Here is a 24,924-nt window from a genome sequence, read left to right on the forward strand (position 1 = left end):
AATTATGGTGCTGGAGGAGACTCTTGAGAGTCCCATGGACTGCAAGAAGATCAAACCTATCCATTCTCAAAGAAATCAGCCCTGAGTGCTCACTAGAAGGACAGATCCTGAAGTTGAGGCTCCAGTACTTTGGCCACCTCATGAGAAGAGAAGACTCCCTGGAAAAGACCCTGATGTTGGGAAAGATGGAGGGCACAAGGAGAAGGGGACGACAGAGGATGAGATGGTTGGACAGTGTTCTCGAAGCTACTAACATGAGTTTGGCCAAACTGCGAGAGGCAGTGAAGGATAGGCGTGCCTGGCGTGCTCTGGTCCATGGGGTCACGAAGAGTCGGACACGACTGAACGACTGAATAACAACAACAATTCTGAGTAAAACCTAGTTGGAGACAACCCATTATGTCCAATAAATATTTCCTCTTATTGACAGTTTGTACCAGTCTGTTTATGGAATGTGTATATATATATACTGTATACCTTATATGATTTCAGGTTTGCTACATGTCCCTTCTGACAGCAGGAATAATAAGATATTCACCTGGTTAGCTAAGGATTAGGATGGAGCAGTGTGTGTTTAATTAGGTTTCGGAGAGCTTATTTGACTCTTAAGGACCACTATCAGGAGAGAAAAAATATCACATACACATACAACTTTGAAAATGAGGAAGAGAATAAAGGCAGCGTGTTTCAGAAAGCTGTTCCTTCTAAATATGAAAATATAATAACTGATCTTACATCTGCGAAGAGGGGGCTGGGAATTATTTGCGGCTTTGGGACGGGTCATCTAATCTGTTTGCTTGAGAAGATCTGCCCTTCCACATACTCAGCTTGTTGGTGGATAATTACCTCTCACAGATCATTGTCTCCATGTTTTACACTGAGACAATTGTTGTGAAAGGGTAGCACCCAGAATCAAAGGAACGATAACATGAGCATCAACGCAGGTGAAGTTGAAAGATTCCTGGACACCCATCCAGATTTTGCTAGGCAGTATTTTGAGAAGAAAATGGGGAATGGGACCCGGGTTGCCACGACAAATAGCCACCAATGCTTGGAAGAGTTCACTGGGCTGGGCCAGGAGGAGGAGAGCGAAGCGTTTTTTGAGCTGATCCAAGACATGCAGGAAAGCATCAACATGGAGAAGGTTGTCTTCAAGACCCTACGGAGAATCAGTGCCCTGATCCATGCCGACCGGTGCAGCCTCTTCATGTTCAGGCAGCGAAATGGCACCCCTGAGCTTGCAACCCGGCTGTTCAACATTCATAAGGAGAGCGCACTAGAAGAATGCTTGGTAGCCCCTGACTGCGAAATTGTCTTCCCTTTAGACATTGGTGTCGTGGGCCACGTTGCTCAGACCAAGAAGACCGTGAACATCCCAGACGTTGGTGAGGTAAGGCTACCCGGTTTGTTTGCCAGTTTGTTTCTGGGACCAGTTCAAGGTGCTCACATTAGTACTATTTAAAACCCCAAATGCCTTAGGCCCCAAATATCTGGAAGACCACCTCCTTGCCTACAGACCTTCTTGGGTGTTAAGTTCAGCAGAGGGAGCCCTCTTGGTACTTCTACCACCCTCAGAAGCTATGGGGTAGCAGTGCCCAGACGAGGGCATTCTCTGTGGCATCTCCTAAGCTATGGAATTCCTTCCCCACAGAGGTGTGACTGGCAGCTTCATGATATAGTTTCTGATATATGCTGAAAATGGACCACTGTACCCTGGCCATTGATACCTGATATATGTGTTTTCAGGATCCACCCTCTTCTTGTTAACTGTGATTTGTCTCAACTGTTTTAACATTTAATTTTAAGTTGTTGTGACCTGTCGTGAGTCCTGCTAGTGAAAGGCAGGTAATAAACTGAATCATCATCATCATCATCATCATCATCATGTCTCATTTGTTGTTCCGTTGGTGGTAGGACAATGGAAAAGACTTTATATTTGAAAAGAGTTATTAATCTGAAATCCTGACAGGCCATCATTACTTCACTGTTACTGTTAAGCAATTTTTTATTTTTTATTTTTAAAAAAACTCAGTCATTTGCTCATCGCTGATCTATAGGTAGAATAACCAAATAGTCTATCCCAAAAATAGCCAAAAGCCTATATAACCATGGTATCTTTGTGTTCCCCTTTTCTCCAATCAGTGGGATGTTCTTTTTTTAAAAAAAATAAAAATTATTTATTAACTTTTTCAAAACATCAACAAAATACAAACAACAAACAAATACGCTACAATACAACTATTACAGACAAACTACAATAAACAACAGAAACTTATTCATTTAAACTGCTGCTTTCCTTAACATTGTGGATTGACCTCCTCACGTCTGCCCTTCCTGCGTTCATTGTCTCACATCTTTACATTGTATAAACCTCATTTTACAAAAAATCATATCCATTTTGTTAACTATTACAGTATCTTAATTCATTATCTCCAAATTCCTTAACACTTAACATAATTCTAAATCTGCAGTCTAACTTATCTTCCAAGTTACATCTACATTTCAATCTTACTATAATTTTTTTTTAATACGATTTAAATTTCTTCCATTCTTCTTCCACCGCGTCGTCCCTCTGGTCATGGAGCTTCCCGGTCATCTCAGCAAGTTCCATATAGTCCATCATTTTCATCTGCCTCTGTCTTCCAGTTTTTAGCTATCAAAATTCTACCTGCTGTTGTGGCATGCATAAACACTGTTCTATCACATTTTGGGACAATCAGTGGGATGTTCTGGGCCAACATTGTTGTTGTTGTTGTTCAGTTGTTCAGTCGTGTCCGACTCTTCGTGACCCCATGGACCAGAGCACGCCAGAATTCAAAAGCATCAATTCTTCGGCGATCAGCCTTCTTGATGGTCCAGCTCTCACTTCCGTACATTACTACTGGGAAAACCATAGCTTTAACTATATGGAGCTTTGTCGGCAAGGTGATGTCTTTGCTTTTTAAGATTCTGTTGGAGAAGAGAGCAGTCTAGGATTACAGGGTCTGCAAGGCATTATTTATAAGTGTAGAGTTAGAAGAGGAGTTACAGGGGCACAGACACAAGTACACAGTAAGGCAGTACTAGCATGCTGCATTAGCATAACAAGGTACTCTCCTATATCCCTAAGATGAAAATAGGGACATTTTCACCCGAGGACTGTGGGAGGTATATCTGCCCCCTGTGTTTTTAATCTGTTCTTATTTTTATCTGTAAGCTACCTTGAGAACCTGTCGGCGGGGGGGGGGGGGGAAGGTGAGGTACAAATAAATATATAGCAATAATAACAATAATAAACACATAGAATGAAATAATGTCTAATAACCCCCTAACCCCCCTCACAGCCCTTCGCCTCCCTCCACTCTGGCACCTGGGGTTGACTGTCACCCTCAACTCCTCAAATCCCCCCCGCTGACCCCCTCCCTTTGAAGCAATTGCACCTCCAGCCCCCCTTTTACCCCACAAACAGCCATCATACCTCCTTCCCAGTGCCCCTGTCAGTGTTTCTCCAGCCAGCAGCCCCTGTCTACTGGCTGGGAGAAATTGAGGCGCCCCAGGATCAGGGCAGAAGCCATAATGGTTTTAGTCATTCCAGGGCCATCCCGGCAAAATCGGGACCGTTGGAGGGTATAGTATTGCAAACTCTGTCTCTTTCCAGAAACGTCTAAGCCAGCCTGCCTTCCAGCTTCAGGGACACGGGTGGCGCTGTGGTCTAAACCACTGAGACTCTTGGGCTTGCTGATCGGAAGGTTGGCGGTTTGAATCCCCGCAACGGAGTGCGCTCCCGTTGCTCTGTCCCAGCTCCTGCTGAACGAGGAATTTGAAAGCACGCCAGTGCAAGTAGATAAATAGGTATCGCTGCGGCGGGAAGGTAAACAGCGTTTCCATGCGCTCTTGTTTCCATCACGGTGTCCTCTTGTGCCAGTAGCAGTTTAGTCATGCTGGCCACATGACCCAGAAAAGCTATCTGTGGACAAATGCCAGCACCCAGCAAGATGAGCACTGCAACCCCGTAGTCACCTTTGACTGGACTTAACCATCCAGGGGTCCTTTAACTTTTTTATTTTTTACCTTTTTACTGTTCAACTCTTTCACCTGCAGTTTGCATTCAGACAAAATTTGTTTGAGCCCCCACCTCACCCAGCAGGTAGGTGTGACCTGAATCATTGATCCCGTCAATGATCAATCAGCTGTCTGCCTTGAGAAAAGAAGCTTCAAAATAGGACAGTATGGTTGCTGTTATGATTTCAGTATAATTTACTTATTGTATATGTTCTGTGATGAATGGAATGCTGAAAGGCTAGCCTGTCTGAGACATCTCTACAGCCAGATGGGTTAATTTAAAGTTATACCCTGCTTAATTTTGTAATTAATTTTGTATTTACCACACATCTGCCCTGGAGGGTCCCTCAACCTTCTGGAGTGGATTTAGGAGGTGGGGGCTGCAAGAGGGAGAGGGAATCACTTAAAATTTCTTACCTCCTGTTCTGCTGATGAGAGCCTTACTATCAGCTAAGCGACACTGTTGGATATAACTGAAGGTTTTTGAAATAAGTGAAAATCCAGTATTACTGGAGCTCATTTCTAAGACTTTGTAAGCTTTCAGAAAATAAGTTGATGCCTAAACTGTTGCGATGGGCAAGTTGTTTTGTTTGTTTGTTCAGTCGTTCAGTCGTGTCCGACTCTTCGTGACCCCATGGACCAGAGCACGCCAGGCACGCCTATCCTTCACTGCCTCCCGCAGTTTGGCCAAACTCATGTTAGTAGCTTCGAGAACACTGTCCAACCATCTCATCCTCTGTCGTCCCCTTCTCCTTGTGCCCTCCATCTTTCCCAACATCAGGGTCTTTTCCAGGGAGTCTTCTCTTCTCATGAGGTGGCCAAAGTACTGGAGCCTCAACTCCAGGATCTGTCCTTCTAGTGAGCACTCAGGGCCGATTTCCTTGAGAATGGATAGGTTTGATCTTCTTGCAGTCCATGGGACTCTTAAGAGTCTCCTCCAGCACCATCATTCAAAAGCATCAATTCTTCGGCGATCAGCTCAACCTTCTGGAGTGGATTTAGGAGGTGGGGGCTGCAAGAGGGAGAGGGAATCACTTAAAATTTCTTACCTCTTGTTCTGCTGATGAGAGCCTTACTATCAGCTAAGTGACACTGTTGGATATAACTGAAGGTTTTTGAAATAAGTGAAAATCCGGTATTACTGGAGCTCATTTCTAAGACTTTGTAAGCTTTCAGAAAACAAGTTGATGCCTAAAGTGTTGCGATGGGCAAGTTAGAATTGTTCAAATTGCTGTGTGTTTTTCTGCTACTTTTAAGGTATTTGTGCATCATGTCATTTCTCTCTTACTCATTTTGAAAAACCTGAAATATAACGGTTCATAAAAATAAAAAATTGTAATTTTTAATTAAAATCAACAGTGTGACCATTTTAGTACTTTTGTTGATGGACTCACCGACTACACTACAAGGAACATCCTTGCAACCCCAATCATGAATGGCAAAGATGTGGTTGCTGTGATCATGGCAGTGAATAAAGTCGGAGGTCCATTCTTCAGCAGCGCAGATGAAAGTGTAAGTATGAATACAACTTGTTAGGGAGAATCTCCTTGCCCATTAACATTGCCTATAAGCATTATAGCATCGCCACACCTTGTTGAACTGATTGTAGCTTTCTTAATGTTCCCAGATTTTCCTGAAGTACCTCAATTTTGCCTCTTTGAACCTGAAAATTTATCATCTGAGCTACCTTCACAACTGTGAAACTAGAAGAGGTCAGGTAAGGAAAAAATTATTTCTGAACGCAAGGTGTCTTTCCCCACTCAGCCTAAACCTTCTTTAGATAAATAGCAACTACTGTTTCTGCCCCCAATTTACCTGGTTTTCTTCACCTACTCCTGCTTGTCTGAGGATGAGGGCCAATATTTTTTTTAAGTCAAAAGCTGACACATTTATTTCCTGCACACATACACAGCTTGAAATTTCAAACGGTACTCCTGGAATCTGCTATGCTGTTGAATCAAATAACATGTCGATTTGCTGTTCTGCAGGTTTTGCTGTGGTCAGCCAATAAGGTATTTGAGGAACTGACTGACATTGAAAGGCAATTCCACAAATCATTTTACACAGTGAGAGCATATTTGAATTGTGACAGGTACTCTGTAGGCCTTCTGGATATGAGCAAAGAAAAGGTAAGCTAAGTTTCTAAGATTTTTTAGTAAGAATGTCACACCTGGAAATATTTAAATCATGAGAGGCATTCACTTTTTGTTTTGCTTTTTTGTTTTTTGTCTTCATATGGCCAAAACTGACCTTCTGTAATAATATTTATCTCCCTTTCCAGGAATTCTTTGATTTGTGGCCAGTTCTAATGGGTGAAATTCCCCCTTACTCAGGACCTCGGACTCCAGATGGCAGAGTAGGTCTTTAAACTAACAATAAATATCTCGTTTCACCACTAGGTCACTTGCTATGAATTCCCATTTCTGTTCTATTTATAGGAGATCATCTTTTATAAAGTCATTGATTATATCTTACATGGAAAGGAAGAAATAAAAGTCATCCCGTAAGTAAAAAAGAAATGACCTCATGGGCAGTGCAAAACTATTAAAAGTACAGGAGCCTTGTTCGCTTTCTCATCTGACGACTTTATTTGCAGAATATATTTGTAAGACAACATTAGGAGCTCTTATTGAATCATGTCCCAGGAAAAGCGGGACAGACCATTTTTCCCCCACACAAGAGCACAACAGCAATTTTGGGTGCTGCAATTTCGCTGTGAAAAGAACACCGGGGGGGGGGGGGCTGCGATCTCATGTGTGTCATATGACTCACCTGTGAACGTGGCCCAGAAAACATGCAACCCAGTTTTTGACTTAGACATGTTGAGGGTATGAAATGTTAGAAGTGAAAGCATCAGGAGGCTGGGATTGCAGTAAAGTTCTTTAAGCATTTCAGCATAAGTAATTTAAGTGTGTTCTGTTTGTTGCCAATCCTAAATTGATCAACGTTTTTGTGCCTTTTCCTTTCCATTTAGAAATCCTAAGCCAGATCACTGGGCATTGGTTAGCGGCCTTCCAACATATGTTGCAGAAACTGGATTTGTAAGTATTTACATTAGCATATTTCCATAATTGATCAAGACAATGTTGGCCAAGAGCTAAAGAACAATGGGATGACTTCCATGTGACCAAGAGAGCTTTGAACTGGTTCTTCTCAAACAGCCCCTGCCCTGTGCCGCATAGCAAGTAGCCATCTTGAAATGAAGGAGAGTTTCAAAAGTAGTTTGTGCTATGACCTGGAGGTTGTGGTCTTGGTAGGAGGGCTTTGGATGGCTTAAATAATTCTACTTTAGATTTAATTAACAGCATGTAAAAAATACAGATGGAAACTAAACATTTCTGCATTTTTTAAAGATTTGCAACATTATGGATGCAGCTTCGGACGAAATGTTTACGTTTCAGGTACTGTAAGTGTGTGATTGCAGCTGTTCATGAGGGTCCCCCATTGGTGTATCTTGGGAAGAAGGAATGAATGAATGGTAAATCCATTTAAGTTTGTAATGCAGAGCTATGCCCCTAGCTTAAATATGGTACTGTCCATACGACATCCTCCTTTACATTGGGTGAGTAATAATATTGCTATTATATTGAGACAATGTGCAATTTATAGTGACATATACTTTGTATGTTGCTTTAAGGAAAGTCCTGTTGATGAATCAGGGTGGATCATCAAAAATGTTCTCTCCATGCCAATAGTCAACAAAAAGGAAGAGATTGTTGGTGTTGCTACCTTTTACAACAGAAAAGATGGGAAGCCCTTTGATGAACAGGATGAAACACTAATGGAGGTGGGTCTCTTTATTGGAGCTGGAATTGAAAACAGATGTTCTTTTGCCCCATCTTTTTGTGCCTGTCAAACAGCCGTGTCATGCTTATGATAATATTTTATTCTCTTGTTAATTATGCTGTTTTAAATGTGCATTTTATATTTGACTTCACTTAGCAATTTTTTGTGTTTTTTTAAAAAAAGTTAAAGGTTTTTTTTGTTAACTTTGTGTTAAATATGTATTCTGCAGTTGACCTCCTTTGTAATGTTTTATTTTGAAATCTTTAAGATAATATTTTAGTTTTCCATTAATTATGTTGCTTTGACAGATTGGTTTATTGATGTTTTATTGGTGTTTTAATATGCTGTAAACAGCTTTGAGGTTTTCCCTCAAAAATATAAACTGGTGTAGAAATGAAAATAATAATAATAATAATAATAATAATAATAATAATAATAATAAGACAGTTGATTGCAAAATACTAACACAATTCTGCAATAAACCAATAGAGTCTTAATCTTGTACTAGCCTTAGGTTCCTACTCCATGCAGTATGCAAATAAATGGCTACCTGATGTATGGGGCTAGCCTCCATTTCTTAAATGGCTGGTCTCACACCTTTTCTTTTTATGCCACTTCCACCAGTACCAAGCTCTGCTACAAACCCATTTTACCTGCAGGTTGTATGTCTCTCACACACCTTTAAGCCACACTTGAACTGGCTTCCTGTACCCTATCATGCTCATTTAAACCTCCCCCTTGACTTGAGATAGTTACTGATTCTCTCCAGCTATTGTATCATCTTTTGCTTTCTCCGGCTCCTCTTCTCTTTCATTGTCTACAATTAAACTTTGTTCCAAATCCATGGTTTTATGTGCATTTCCCTTAGCTTCTTCTGCATATCATCTTCAAAAAGTCGTCAAAATAGCCCTCCTCACCAACCAGGAGCCCTCCATATGTTTTTGGACTGAGTTGCCTAACAACATCCGGAGAGCGCTAGGTTGGCAAAAGCTGCTCTAAAGCCTTATCTCTTTCTTCTCAGATTGTATCGTTCAGAGGCGGATTTAGGGCTGCGCAACCGGTTCCCCCCACACAGGGTGCAGGAGCCAAGGGGTCTTCTTCCCGCCTACTTCCTGCCTCCTTCCCAAAGCCTAGTAAATGCTGAGCTTTGGGAAGAAGGCCTGAGGGCTCTGACAGGGTCCTCGGATCCTCCTCTCTCCTTACCAACACCTAGGTAGCGCTTGCCTAGCTTTGGGAAGGAAGCAAGAGGGCTCTAGGACCCTGCCACAACCTTGCACCTCCTTCCCAAAGCCCAGTGCCTCCCTCACCAGGCTGTGAGAAAGCAGCTTTGGGTTGGTGCGGGGGGGGGGGAGTATCAAATTTTGGCCTTGCACAGGGCACCATATTACCAAGGTCCACCTCTGTACCATTCCCTCCAGCAATGGGTTTGTAGTTGTTCTTTTTATTTATTTATTTATTTTTTAATAAGAATTTATTGGATTTTAACAATAAAAATACACAAAATACAAACACTACAAAAAACTACAAAACAATACAAAAAAAAAGAAAACTTACACACACTTATCTATCCTTATCCTCTTTATAATCATTATTTTGGGACTTCCTCGCATCCTCTCTTTTGCGTTCATTTCTAATCTTCTTTAGTAACTTTATAACATTGTAGAATCTTCCTTCTCACAACTAATCTTAATCTCACAAATCATAATCATCATATACCTAAAATCTTATTCCTAATAAAATAAACATTACACAACTCCAACTTCTTATATCCTCTTAACTTAACTTCTGATTACTTTAGCCTGAATCTCTTCTGATTCCGATTTCAGATATTAATTAATCACATCCTATCAAATAATTAAATGTTTCTTCCAGTTCTCATACACCGTTTCCCCCCTCTGGTTTTGGAGTTCCGTGGTCAGCCTTTTTTATATCCCCTTTAAAAATCTTCCTTTACCCCATACCTTTCCTAACCATCCTAGTAGTTGTTCTTTTAAATTTGCCGCTGGTTTTTTTTTACAGCATTTTTGTTTTTAAAATTATGATATTGCCAGTCTGTTTTTAACCTGTGGTGTTAGCCACCATGACTGTTTCCTCGACTGTAGAAAGGCAGAATAAAAATCCTAGTAATAGTTAATAAACATATACATTTCACCACCGTATTAGTACTGTTCTTTAAGAGACATCACTGAGATCTGGGAGAGGGAGAAGCGCCAACTCCTGTTCATCTGTAATAGTAACTTCTGTTTTATTTCCCAAGTCCTTGACACAGTTCCTTGGCTGGTCTGTGCTCAATACTGATACCTACGATAAGATGAACAAACTGGAGAATCGAAAGGATATCGCCCAGGACATGGTGCTCTATCATGTGCAATGCGACAAGAATGAAATGCAAGCAATACTGGTATGGTTCTTAAAGCCCTTGTTCCCCCCCCCCCCACTCCAAAGCCACTTGTTAATATTTTAAACATTCAAATCCAGGCTTCTCCTCATTTCCACTGTTGTCAATCAGTTGAAATTAGTGTTCTAGGACACACACATACACCCAGGACCAGTGCTAGGGTTTCTTGCGCCTTAGGCAGACCACCTTCTGGCACCCCCCGCCAAAGCCTGCTTTAGCGGGAGCTTGGGGGTGGTGGAGAGACTAGCCCGCCCCGCCCCCCTGCCCAAGCCTGGCCAGCGCCCCCTCCATTTTGGCGCCCTAGGCAATTGCCTAGTTCGCCTTAATGGACGTGCCGGCCCTGCACCCACCCCAATTTTTGTACTGGTTTTTCAGGAAACCAGTGTTGCTTTCATCATGCCACAAAAACTGGCAACACTGAAATAGAAACTCACACATCCTTGAGCCCTGATCTTGTAACCACAAGACAAATATCCAAGTAATACAAATACATGAAATAAAGGCCCAACAGATTTGGGTTTTTGTTTTTTCACTGGAAAGCAGCAGCAGAAGCCTGCAGTTTTGAACACAGTAGGGGGAAATGGAAATGGCCGCCCCTTTCATGTTGGCCGCTCTCCTAATTGAATCATCCCCACAAACTGTTTTGCCCCCCCCCCGCCACCAGGGTTCTAGATGCATATTTACCTTTCCCTAGAACCCTGGCATGGGGAAAGCATCTTGGGTGGCCAATTTTGAGTGAGAAAATGGTTGGTGGAGAAAGGGATAAACAACAAGCCCTCCTTCCCTGCCATTCCTCCATTCAAAGTGTACAGGCTAATGAGGCTGCTTTTCAAGGTATGTGTAATTTACCCCTTGAAAAGAATGTTTGCTTCAATGCTGCAGACTGAATGATTGAATATACTTCCAGGTAGGGTACGAGGAAGACATGTAGAGGGAGAGAGGGCACCATTGTAATAATGTGGATGTTTAAATAGCTTTTAAAGGGTTACTTAAGTTTGCATGAGGAAGACTTGTCAAGTCTCACTCTATAAAGTACAGTAAGCAACTTTATATATATATATTTTTAAAACCCAAATATGTCTGTGCACAGAGAAAGTTGGTCTTTGTGACCGTGTACACATTTCCATTTACTCCAGCTCCACTGCCCTCCCACTGCTGTGGGCACATTAAGTTTCAAACTGTGGACACATTATGTTAGCCACAATCCATATTTATCCTGTTTTTTCTTGAGAACAGCTCTTGTCTTATGTGTTTTCCCTTAAACCATCTGATTTGAAAATGTAAGCCACATTCACTTCACAGTTAAGCTGAGGTGTGTACATTTGAGACAGCTGCTGCACATGCTCAGTGGGCTACTTCCTGAGTAGGAGTTCAGGGAGGCTTACAGGCACGGGGAAAACTAATGTGTACATTAGCCTTTGCATGACACTTGTCAGTAGGTGCCAGAATGACATTCGCTCAGCAGCCTCACACACTCTGTCACCAGTAGCATCCTTGTAGCATTAGATCTGCCTTAGGCACCAAAACGTCTTGGCCAATCTCTGAGTGTTGTCAGCCTTAATTCAACTTGTATATGTCTCCACAGCCGACACGACAGAAACTTGGGAAAGAGGTTGCTGAGTGTGATGAGGAGGAGCTGGCTGCAGTTCTAGTGAGTGTCCACATGGCTTGTCCTGGGTTAATACCCTTCTTTTGAAATTTCACAGTTAAACTTTCTCCCCTGCCAAAGTCATACAACGGAGATCATAATATAATCAGGGGAAACATCTCCCCCAGCACAGCTGGGTATGCAGGGTATATCAGCAGAGTCCAATATCAAAGAATATGATCAATACTATTGGGATGGACAATAAATGGCAAAAGTGGTGTTGTCTCCCAGCCCAGTTCCTGGCAGCTGGTCAATTTTTATAATGCAGTTTTTAGTGTGGGATTCCTCCAACCAGCTCTGTCAGCGGAAGGACTTCTGCTTGCTCCCTCCCCTCAAAAAACCCTCAAAAATTGGTTTGGGGGATCTGGGAGAATCCCCAGAACACTGTGGGGGGAGAGGGGAGGGTGTGTTGTTCTGTCTTGCAAGCTTGAATGCTTGTGCAGATGGAACAATTGGAAGAACGCAACACTGAACTTCACCTGTAAAAAAGAATAGAAGGGAGGGAGAGCTGTTCCTTACTTTAATGTTACTTCCTGGTTAAGTGTTGGTTTAATTATCTATCTTTTTCACTCACACAGAGATTGGGCTGTGTAGAAAATCACACACTTTGGGCTCCTAAGAATACAGGGTAACTGTGTCTAGTCTATTGAAACTTCCAGTAGCTACTTCAATTGCTGGCATCTCTGAATAAACCAAAAGTGGTATTGACGCAAAATCTTAAAACAGGAAAGCAGGATGGGTGATGTGTCTTAGATCCGAAGACCAGTTTGACTCTCAGGCTATTAGTATTGTACATATTTATTGATGAAATTTGTGCAACAAACATTATTTGGGCAACCTGGCCATAACAAAGTTTTCTAGGCAGCCTACAAGAGATATCCATTGGCCGAAAGAGAAGATAATCTTTGGCAATTGATTTAGCTCCTTTGTATAAGCAGAATTTGCCCCCCCCCCCATCATAGCAGTAAGCAGCGCCAACACAAATATTATTATGTTGATCACATATAGGCGCATAAAAATAATTAGCCCAGCAGCCACAGTTTGGGAGATCTTCGAGAAATGCTTGGTACTTGGTCAGTGGGACTTGCACCACCTCAACCAATGCTGCAACTCTCCTCCTGCTCCAGAAAGAACAGCTTCCAGATCCTGCACAATTTGAGATCTACGATTTCCACTTTTCTGATTTGGAATGGACTGAACTCGACCTTGTGAAATGTGGCATTCAGATGTATTATGAACTTGGAGTGGTGAAAAAATTCCAGATTCCACAGGAGGTAAGTGGCAACTTTAATCTGTGGGCTAATTCTCTCACATGAGGATATTGTATACTGCATATATTTCCCTTTGACCTGTTGTTTGTCTGTGACATATTTTGGTCCCTTGACTATTAAATCCTGATTGATTGACTGGCATCTACCCACTTCTCCCAAACTCCAGAAAATCCATGAGACAGCAGTACCAGAGGAACCCACACTCTGGTAGAGACTTGCAGCCATTTGGGGGCTGCGGTTCTTTCCTCTGAAACCTGATGTGGCCCAAATATTTTGCAGTTAGAGCATTTGATATCTAGGGAAAACTTGTATACACTTTCCCCTCTCCTTAGTAACATTCATTTAATTTATTGCAATGAAAACTTTGCTTAGCAGGCAGATTCCAAAAATACTCCAGAAAGTGAGCCGGTGGTTGGTTGGTTGGTTAGTGAGCCCCTACCCACCCCTTATATTTTTTATTTATTGTGTTTTTTATTAAATATTCTCTTGATTCACAAATGTATGTGCAATGTCTCTCTCGTATTTTTTCCAAGTAACATTTTTACAAATCAGTTTCATTTGTTGAGACATTAGGAAGAAAAAGGGGGAAAGGGGTGGGCGGGAGGAAAGATGGGTTGGGTGACTATGTTTCTATTTTACTTAATGTATGTAGGGTTTGGTGTCAGCGCTGTTTGTGCAGGTTCTCTGTTGTTCGTTTGTGCTTCTTTGGCGGTGAGAGAGGTCGGGATTGGCATAGGGTGTGATTGTTCATTTGTGGTTTGCTGTGGTGGTCTTTGTTTTCATGTGTGTGTGAGTGGGGTGGGTGGGTGTTTTGGATCAGGTTAGCCATATTGATTTGTATGCTGTTGGTGGATTTTTACCCCTTATATTTTATAACAATGATCTCTTCTGGTCCTGGCTGCAGAGTTTTCAAAACCTGTGCCCACTATAGTTCTGTTTTCACAGGTCCTGGTGAGGTTCATATATTCCGTCAGCAAGGGTTACAGAAGGATTACCTATCACAACTGGCGCCATGGCTTCAATGTTGCACAAACCATGTTCACACTTCTCATGGTATCTTGGTCTTTACTGATGTTTTTCCTTCCCAAGATGCTGTTTCAGCTGAGATCAACTGCCCTTTCTTTACACGACTTTCATCCTCCCATCCCCTTGAGTTAGACTGCCTTTGTCCTAAAATGAACAAAGAATAAGTTGTACTGAAGGAAGAGTTATCAGCCTTTTCTGATGGTTTGCATAAGAGACTGTTGGTTTGTTTTTGCATAATTTTAACCCCACTCTTCAGCCCCACAAGCTCCCAATGTGCCTTAGAGCCCCTACCGTCAGATTTACACAGTGCTTTTCCCCCCCTTAAAAAATGTTTAGGGGTACTCTCATTTTCCTACTCATATTGAAATACTGCCCCTCAATGAGGCCATACTTAGATTCACAAAATGTTTTGGGGTATGCGTACCCCTGCGTCCCCCCAGAAAAAAGCACAGGGTTTACAAACTAAAGCACACACATACAAAACACAAAAGGAAAGTGGGTTGTGTCTTCTAATGACCAGCTTGGGTAGAAAAGTTCAAGGACAGTAGGTGCAAAAGTTGCTGGTCTCTCAGCTGTTATGAGTGGTCCTGTATCTGTGTTTCTCCCTAAACATCTGCAGCAGCTTCTAGCTAATATTCTCTGCCTTTGCTGTCCTATCCATGAAGCGCTTAAGAACCCACAAGGGACTGTGGAATCAGTTTATACAGCAAGTGGAATCGAATAGTAAAAATTTTCCTGGGCTATATACTACTTCACACTATAGGTGGAGGGATTAAGGATTGCATATTTGAATGCTTTTCACTTTAAATGCATCTTGCATTCCAAGTTCAAAATTTCAGTTCTTTATCTGCCTAGTAGAATAGGTTTTCGACTACTAGTAAGTAGCAATGCCAAGAGAATTTTCTTCTGGAAGCACTAATCAAAATCTGTGATCCTTACACTGTGTAGACAGGCAATCTGAAGCAGTACTACACAGATCTTGAAGCACTTGCCATGGTGACTGCGGCTTTGTGTCATGATATTGACCATCGAGGGACCAACAATCTTTATCAGATGAAGTAGGTTCTATTTATGCTGGTGTCATAAGAATTTTAAATATTTGTATTAATTCTTTACTGTCTGCAGCTTTAGATATGATTTTATTGTTCCTAATTAATATACCGTATTTTTTCGTCTATAACATGTCCCCAAGTATAAGACGCCCCCTATTTTTTGGGACTCAAATTTTAGAAGATGGGGGAGATTGCACAGAGTTGTTGAGCTTTTTGAGGGGAGCATTGCCAAGAGTTGTGGAGCTTTTTTTTGGGGGGGGGGGGTAAGGGGAATTGCTAAAAAATACTGACCCACCAGGATGAAGATTGCGATTGCGTGCCTCGCAGAACCCGGCAATCATCTGCCTGCTCACAAACAGAAGACGGCAATTGCAGAATCACCAAAGACAAACTCTGAATCGCAGAAACAACAAATCCCCCGTCCCACATCAGCACTATCTGTGTATAAGACGAGCTATGATTTTGGATATTATTTTATTGGGGGGAAACCTCGTCTTATACATGGAAAAGTACAGTACCTTTTTGTTGATATTTTAAAATTGTTTAAAATTGCTGTAAACCTCTCTGGAATTAACAATGAAGCATAGTATGAAAGTGTGTTGATAAGAATGCATCTATCATAGCTCAAGGGCACCGTTTCAGCTGGTCATATGGAAGGAGGAGAGGGGAGATGGTTTCATGTGCTTTTCTGTGAGTTCTTCTCAGCCAATTTGGGAGGGGAACCCCCCCCCCAATTGCTCAAGCAGAAGTCCTTGCATGGGCTTCCACTGACAGTATTCAGGTGAATCCAGCCCTCTGTAGATAACTTTCACTGTCAAGCTCTTATTGAAAATAGCTTAAACTCACAGTTTTTTTTTTTTAAGAAACGGAAATATCTGGTTGCTATATTTTTGTTTCTCCGGTCCAAAAATAACATTTCGCTTTGCTTTTTGTTTCTAACTATCCCCTTTCAATTTTGTCCTTCGGAAATATTTCCTAATAGATCACAACACTCGTTAGCCAAACTTCATGGTTCATCAATTCTAGAGAGACACCACTTGGAATTTGGCAAGTTTCTACTCTCAGAAGAGGTTTGTGACCCGTATTTTTCATACTGCATATTAGGAGAAATGTCGATTAGATTTTACATAGGTTTCTTTGTTTTTTAAACTACAGACTGATGTGGAAATCAGGAGAGCTGAACTTAACTGTGAGGAAATGAGAAACCAAAACTGACAGATTTCTCTCCATGTGAGACAAAGTATTAGGGGGAAAGTTGTAGATATCCAAAATGATGCATGACAGACGAATTTTAGTCTTCCACTCTGATCTATACATTTCCCCCCACTTTAGTCTCTGAACATTTACCAGAACCTTAACCGGAGGCAATTTGAGCATGTGAATCACTTGATGGATATTGCCATTATAGCTACGGACTTAGCATTGTACTTCAAGTAAGTTATTAATAGATTTGCTACGGAAATTCAAGATGGTGGATGTTTTCCTTCAAAGCATTCATTTATATTCTTATGGAGAAAGAAGCAGAACAAGCTGAGAATGGGATATAGGATTGGCATCCTCCCTGGCATCGTATCTCAAGGGCCCACACAGTCTATTTAGGAAATACATTATAGTTCTTTTTCTTTCGGGGACAATTGTCCCCTGGCTGTTGCCGGCAAAACAACACACACAACACAAAAAGGGAATGGGAGGGGTGGAAGGGTGATTGCTGAGGCAAAGCAGCAGAACCACACAGTTCTTCGTATGGAAAGTGCTTTATTTGCTTTGGTTCAAGTTAAAAAGCCAAGGATAGGAAGACAACTCTTAAAAACTTCCTACGTGCATGCAGTCAGCTTGCAGAAAATATCCTGTTGACTTTCCATTTTAGAGACAATCTGGTCTGGTCTACAACAACGAAACATATAAAAACAAACAGCAGTAAAACACTGGCATTTACTGCCTTTGAGTAGTGTCCAGATAAGGTCTCTGTCCAAAGCTAGGACAGTCCCAGGGACAAAACCTTATCTAATACTGTGAAGGGAGTTTCCCCCACCTCATGGGTTCTTTCTCATTCTTCTGATCTTTGTGAGTGTATCTTGGAAGAAGGGTGAGAGAAAAGGAGAAAATGTGGTATATGAGCTAACTATGGCTATACCCAGTGCTTCCCCACCCTCCATAAAAATGAGGTGCCAATATTTGTATACTGATAAAAGTGCCACCAGCACAAAATGGCTCCCTTAGGCAGCAAAAAAACTAATGACAATCCATGCTGATGAGTATCATCACAAAACATGCACTGCCTTTACATAAGGAAAGTGAGATAAGGCCTTGGGAAATTCTAGAGGACACCACTTCCATGCCCTGTTTACTTACTCAAGGATGTTACTCATTTTCCAGAAGTAACTTGAGTGATTTAAAAAAACCCACAACTTTGAAGAGCTTTTGCTCTTAGTATTGGGCTATCAAAAGGTGATATGAATTCATATCAAGGCATAGAAAGGGCTTAACCTTCTTTTGTTTCCTATCTGCAACCTTGTTATTTTTTTTTTTAAAGAAAGAGGACAATGTTTCAGAAGATTGTTGATGAATCCAAAACCTACAACAGTGAGAGAGAGTGGGTTGAATATATGTCCTTGGAGACAACAAAAAAAGAGATTGTCATGTAAGTGATTTTTTTTAATCAAAACGAAACAAAAAGGGTTTGCCTGAACAAATGAGTGACAATGAGAAACCATGATATCTGTTTCATATCTTAAATATTTATATTGAGGCAAGCTGTTCAGTAACATCCTGAGAGGGCAGATGATGCTCTTGAGACCACATACTTGGTGCATGCTACAGCAGTAGATCATAGGGGGGGCAGGATCCCAGGAAAACGCATTATTATACTTTGGACTACAACCCCACAACGGATGCCCTGACAAAGGAGCATCAGTATTCAATCCTTGTGGTAAGGACCTCTGATTTTTCAGGAACTAAAGCACAACTTAAGCACAATTTTGTTCATTGGGTTTGTTGGCATTATTATTTACATCTGCTTAAAGAGAACAACTCATCATGCGAAAGGCTGTACTGGATGAATCCCAAGCCAGAATTAAGATTGCCGGAAGAAATATCAACAACCTCAGATATGCAGATGACACAACTTTGATGGCAGAAAGTGAGGAGGAATTAAAGAACCTTTTAATGAGGATGAAAGAGGAGAGCACAAAATATGGTCTGAAGCTCAACATCAAAAAAACTAAGATCATGGCCACTGGTCCCACCCCCTCCTGGCAAATAGAAGGGGAAGAAATGGAGGCAGTGAGAGATTTTACTTTCTTGGGCTCCATGATCACTGCAGACAGTGACAGCAGTCACAAAATTAGAAGATGCCTGCTTCTTGGTAGAAAAGCAATGACAAACCTAGACAGCATCTTAAAAAGCAGAGAATCACCTTGCCGACAAAGGTCCATATAGTTAAAGCTATGGTTTTCCCAGTAGTGAGAGCTGGACCATAAAGAAGGCTGATCACCGAAGAATTGATGCTTTTGAATTAGGGTCCTGGAGGAGACTCTTGAGAGTCCCATGGACTGCAAGAAGATCAAACCTATCCATTCTGAAAGAAATCAGCCCTGAGTGCTCACTGGAAGGACAGATCCTGAAGCTGAGGCTCCAATACTTTGGCCACCTCATGAGAAGAGAAGACTTCCTGGAAAAGACCCTGATGTTGGGAAAGATTGAGGGCACAAGGAGAAGGGGATGACAGAGGACGAGATGGTTGGACAGTGTTCTCGAAGCGACTAGCATGAGTTTGGCCAAACTGCGGGAGACAGCGGAAGACAGGAGTGCCTGGCGTGCTCTGGTCCATGGCGTCACAAAGAGTCGGACACGACTAAATGACTAAAGAACAATAACAAAGAGAACAAGGCGTTTGCTGTTTCATCTTCAGCCATGATCCATCTGTGCTGATTCAGGTGTTCCAGGCCTTGAATCTGAAAAAAACAACAGATGAGGATACACCACAAGGTGTCTAAATCTACTCTTCAAAGCTTTTAACGGTTCCCTCCCACTAGGGCCCATGCTCAGAGCAGAGTGTGCTTCTCAGTAATTGAAACCAATTGGATTAGATGAGTCATTTTAGCAGCAGCTAAGGAACCAGGAGCCTTTAGGATTGGGGATTAAAAATGGAAGCTTTAAAGATATGGGCAATGTGGCTAGCTGCTATAGCAACTACACTTTGTGTGTGTGTGTGTGTGTGTGCGCGCACACACACACACACACACACACACACACACACAAATAGCACACATATAGGGTGGGCTTTGAGGCATGAAAGGAAATAACTGTGCCAGTGTTCCGCAGTGCATCTTATACATTAGATGCACAGGCATAAAAGCTTACCCTCTGTCCTTGCTACTAAGTCTTTTATAGGAACTATAAACCCAGGATTAAGGAGATTTGACTACAAGGTCAAAAGAGGCAATCATGTTATCTAGACATATGACAGCCTTGCCGCAGCCAACTGTACCATCCCAACTAAATTTAATAAATATGATTTCAGGATAAAAAGATGCATATCTTGGCAGAATTCTGGGGTACAGGGCTGAATCAAGGATTTTTGCCGCCTGAGGCAAAGGACAAGATGGCTTCCCCTCTCCATTTCATGCACAGAAACCAACTGGACTGGCAGCTGAGTATTAGCATTTCAACACTGGTCATGGGATAGTTTCCTTCACAACAGCTGAGGCAGCAGTCTTGTTTGGGAAATGGTAGGTTGGGCCATTATCATAGGTCCTCCGACGGAGAGGAAAGGCTGGGGAGCTTCAGAGAACTGTCCAGGGTGCTGCTGCCACTGCCCGCTAACACCAGCTCTCTCAGGTAGGGCTGATTCTGTTGGTGTAAAACAACACCAGGACAAAGTAGATTCTGCAGCCAGGAGAAACAGCCTTCTACACTCAAGTCCCCACTCTTTCTCCCTGCCAAACCCCACATTTCTCAGACTGATGCCACTCTGCCAGACCTCCTTGATGCCTCCTTAGTGTTGTAAGTGCGACTGCTTTTAAGATTGCTTGTAAGTTTAACATGGGCAAAATACAGCAGCAAATTGCTGCCAGGGACAGGGGGGAACGGAACTTCTATTACCTGTCTTAACTGCACTGATTCTCTGTTTCTCTTTTGTCCCTCCCCCCTCCGCTTTTTCTATAGGGCTATGATGATGACTGCCTGTGACTTATCTGCTATCACGAAACCCTGGGAAGTACAGAGTAAGGTCAGGTGCCTGATGCAGAGTGCCCATTCTTTAATGCATAGACTAAGAGCACATTGCAGAATTCTAGGTTTCCCCATTTTTTGGTTTATTACATAACAGTTCCATCATTGTAGAAGGTACTTTGCAGAGTTAAAATAAGCAAAAGGCAGGAGACAACTCCAGTAAGCTCATAAACTCTTAACAGTGTGGAATTGAGGACAAATGTGTTATTTCCCTTCTCTTTCACTCATCAACGTGCTTCCACCCATTTGCGAACAGCATCCCAAAAGGTGGGTATTGTTCCTTTTAGTGTTACTATCAATACAGTTCAAAGGGGAGGCAGCCTATAAGATTTAACGAGCCTATATATTTCATTTGACAGTGTGAAAAAGTGTTCAGAGTCTAGTAGCAGAACCCAGAAGATGTAAGGAATTCTTTCCATGCATCAGTAGAGATTGGATTTTTAAAAATATGATTAACTTCAATGAAAGCTGGAAACAAAAAGGTTTGGGGAAAGAAGTGACCACTGAAACATTTTCCCCACCCTAATAATTCTAAAAGTGAGCACTGATAGCAGTAAGGGAATTTATTATCCAGTATGCAAGCTCCTGAACTGCAAATGCCCCAAAGCTTAGGCATTTGTTTTTCCTGGATACAGGTGGCACTACTTGTAGCAGCTGAATTCTGGGAACAAGGAGATATGGAAATAAATGTACTTCAGCAACAACCTATTGTAAGTTCTCTCCCCACACTTTTTATTATTTTTGAAGTTGATGTAAAAACAAAGAAAAGAAATCAGAGTGACTATATATGGAATAATCCAATAAAGGGGAAGTGGATAAATAATGTTATCAAGGATAAAAAAACCCCATATAATTACAAACTAATTATGTAAAACCAAAACCAAATCAGTAACATGGAAACATGATTTACTCATAAGATCCATGAGATATTGCTTAAAATGGAAAAATCCCACAATTTTACAAGCCATTGGCATAGCTGTGCCATTTCCTTCTCCCCTCCCCCCTCAAAAAAACACCCCAAAAAACTTGACATAAAGTAGTGCAGGGGTCAGCAAACTTTTTCAGCAGGTGGCCGGTCCACTGTCCCTCAGACCATGTGGGGGGCCGGACTATATTTTGAAAAAAAATAAATGAACGAATTCCTATGCCCCACAAATAACCCAGCAATGCATTTTAAATAAAAGCACACATTCTACTCATGTAAAAACACACTGATTCCTGAACTATCCACGGGCCGGATTTAGAAGTTGATTGGGCTGCATCCGGCCCCCGGGCCTTAGTTTGGGGACCCCTGAAGTAGTGCATCCTTCCTGCAACAACCAAATGAAGCAATAATTTCTTTTTGCCTTTTGGAGAATCTTTCAAGTATATTTATAGAAAATGTTTGGAATCTACACATATTCTGTAACCCCAAATCATTTGGGGTGTGCGTGTGTGTGGATATTTCTTAAAACCTGTTCCAACCTTCACTTCCAAAAAAATTGCACACCGAAGTAGTGCACACCGAAGTAGTGCAGAGTGCATTGTCTCCATTCATTTTCAGCAAGGAACAGGCAATGGTACAGCTGGGGGCAGCCTTGTCGAAACATGGACATCACAGCAGAATCTTGATTTGAGTCCTTCCACATGAGATAGCCGTTCCTCCCCACCCCCGCACTTAACCATAGGAAGATGAGAAAAAAAGAGGGGTGGAGGATCCCCACCCCTGTTTTATTGGGAGCCAAATCACAAAAATTTACCGTAGTCCCCACGCCATGATAATCCTCCCAGTGCAATACCAGAGTAGGAAACAGTAGCCACCAAATTATATATGAAATAGTAAACGCTCCATGTTATCCCTTTTTAAATGAGTAGCCCATGTACAGTATCCTGCTTTACAGAGGACATATCTCTATTTGAAACACCATTTACCTTCCCGCCACAGTGGTACCTATTTATCTACTTCCACTGGCATGCTTTCGAACTGCTAGGTCGGCAGGAGCTGGGACCGAGCAACGGGAGCTCACCCCGCCGCGGGGATTCGAACAGCTGACCTTCTGATCGGCAAGTCCTAGGCTCTGTGGTTTAGACCACAGCGCCACCCACGTCCTGGTTTAAAGATAAGGAACCATAAAAAGGACAGCAGCAGGCCTGAAATTGCCTATCAGCATTTTGTAGCCCCTAGGAAGCAGGTGAACAGGCATTCAGGTCACCCGTTGTCTTCTGTACTGCGGTGAGATTTATTTCTATTTAAATTACAATAATTATTTCTAAATTTCCACCTAATGCATATAAAGCACCATATGCAAATTGCTGCCCCCCCCTTTTGGTGATGCAAATCCTCTTTTTTGGCAGTGAATAAATGGCCACCCTGAGTGCTGATCTTGCCCCCTTTCCAACAGATTTGCTGATTACAGCCCATTTATTTTGACCCACAAAAATTAAAGGAAGCCACTAAGAATAGTGTGTACTTTTTTCTCTAGAACACAGTCCTGGCTTCAGTTTCTTGGCCAGGACATTATTACAAGAGTACAAGAGATCAAAACAAATGATTATAAAAAATTTTTAAGTTATTGCTGTTCCCCCCCCCCCCTAGCCTATGATGGACAGAAGGAAAGCTGCTGAGCTTCCAAAACTTCAAGTTGGTTTCATTGACTTTGTGTGCACCTTTGTTTATAAGGTAAGAAGTTAGTACTCAATATCTACTAGGCCCTTAAACTCTAGCTACTGGTAGTTAAGGCAAATAATTTTTAATTAGAGCTAACATTTTCAAATATTTTAAAATCATGACACAATTTAGGAAACTAGGATTGCTTCTGCACTAGATGTTTCCTCAACAATTACCATACTTTGTTTGCTCACATATTATTGTTGGATTCTAGTACATTCTGTGTTGTCCTCCCCATTTTCTTAAGGCCTGATTTGTGGCAAATTTTTGCAATGCAACCCAGTTATAGGTAATTTTTTTAAAAAAAGGTAAAGGACCACTGAATGGTTAAATCCAGTCAAAGGCGACTATGGGATTGTAGCACTCATCTTGCTTTCAGGCCAAGGGAACAGGCGTTTATCCACAGACAGCTTTTTCCATGTGACCAGCAGGACTAAACTGCTTTTGGCGCAATGGGACACAGTGACAGGAACCAGAGCGCATGGAAACGCCATTTACCTTCCCGTCACAACCGTACCTATTTATCTACTTGCACAGGCATGCTTTCGAACTGCTAGGTTGGCAGGAGCTGGGACCGAGCAACGGTAGCTCACCCCGTCGCGGGGATTCGAACAGCTGACCTTCTGATTGGCAAGCCCAAGAGGCTCAGTGTTTTAGACCACAGCGCCATCCGTGTCCCAGTTATAGAACTACCATGTGTACTATGGATAGGCAAGTTGCTATTGATGCTCTTAAGGGCTACTTAAAGGCTACCCTGAGATTAAGAATCTCATGTTCTACCAACTGAGCTATGAACATATTTAGTAACTGAGCAATGGCTACATAACTTCTTACCTCTCAGCTTGCTCTGGATGAGCTCAGTAAGGAACACACCTATGCTGCTAATTTTCTTTAAAACAAATCTACCACTTGGTTTAACAAGAAAGTTGGCTTGATGTTGTGAATTGTATTTGAAATGTTAAAATATTATCTTTCCCACAGACATTTCTTAGCTACAGACTTTCCACTCAAATTGAGAACCATTTTAGAAAATGGATCCATTACAGATCTTTTTATTATGGGTAATTCATTTTTAATCTGCAAGAAGAAACAACAGTGCAACAATAAACATTTAAACATCACCTACATTTTTAGTGATTGGTTTAAAGAGACAAGACAGCCAGAAAACTGAAAATGCTTTGGGTTTCTGCTGCTACTGCCTTTTATTGTTTGCATCAGGAATTTACACGGTTCCATTCAGAAATTCAGCCAATGTATGACAGACTACTGAACAACAGAAAAGAGTGGAAAGCCCTGGCAGATGAGTATGACGAGAAAATGAAAGCTTTAGAGGAAAAACAAAAGAAAGAAGAAGAGAAAATGGCTGCCAGTAGAGGTTAGAAAACAAATTACATTTAAAATGTATCTGAAAAGGTTACTTTCCTCCATTCCTTTCTAGCTCCTGCTTTATATAAGCCCCATCCAGGGCCGGCGCGTCCATTAAGGTGAACTAGGCAGTTGCCTAGGGCGCCAAAATGAAGGGGGCGCTGGCCAGGCTTGGGCGGGGGGGCGAGCTAGCAGCAGCTTCTCCGCTGTAGCGGAGAGGTGCTGCTTGCCCCTACACCACCCCCGGCTCCCGCTAAAGCAGGCTTTGGCGGGGGGTGGGGTGGGGGGCACCAGAAGGTGGTCTCGCCTAGGGCGCAAAAAACCCTAGCACTGGCCCTGGTCCCATCTAAAATTCTTGTGTGCTTATTTCTGGATGCTGAATAAAACTAAGTAACTAGATACATACCATCCAACTTTTTCAGGTAAAAATCCAAGAGGCGGTGCTCCCAGGCGAGTCA

At 42.0% G+C, this 24,924-nt stretch overlaps 1 protein-coding gene across 1 annotated transcript; it reads left to right on the forward strand.

The window, feature by feature from the left end:
- Positions 1–928: 928 nt before the first annotated feature.
- Positions 929–24,481, forward strand: PDE6B (phosphodiesterase 6B). The gene is made up of 21 exons (XM_033173266.1): positions 929–1,390; positions 5,401–5,553; positions 5,669–5,758; positions 6,030–6,170; positions 6,323–6,397; positions 6,480–6,544; positions 7,016–7,082; positions 7,395–7,442; positions 7,679–7,828; positions 10,085–10,228; positions 11,811–11,876; positions 13,001–13,147; positions 14,090–14,197; positions 15,119–15,228; positions 16,205–16,292; positions 16,555–16,655; positions 17,756–17,863; positions 20,389–20,452; positions 21,090–21,164; positions 23,030–23,113; positions 24,320–24,481. Exons 1-21 carry the CDS (start codon positions 929–931, stop codon positions 24,479–24,481), a joined length of 2,508 nt encoding a protein of 835 aa, XP_033029157.1.
- The last annotated feature ends 443 nt before the right edge of the window (positions 24,482–24,924 follow it).

The sequence above is a fragment of the Lacerta agilis genome, chromosome 16 (assembly GCF_009819535.1).
Source record: "Lacerta agilis isolate rLacAgi1 chromosome 16, rLacAgi1.pri, whole genome shotgun sequence".
In the NCBI taxonomy this organism is placed as follows: Eukaryota; Metazoa; Chordata; class Lepidosauria; order Squamata; family Lacertidae; genus Lacerta; species Lacerta agilis.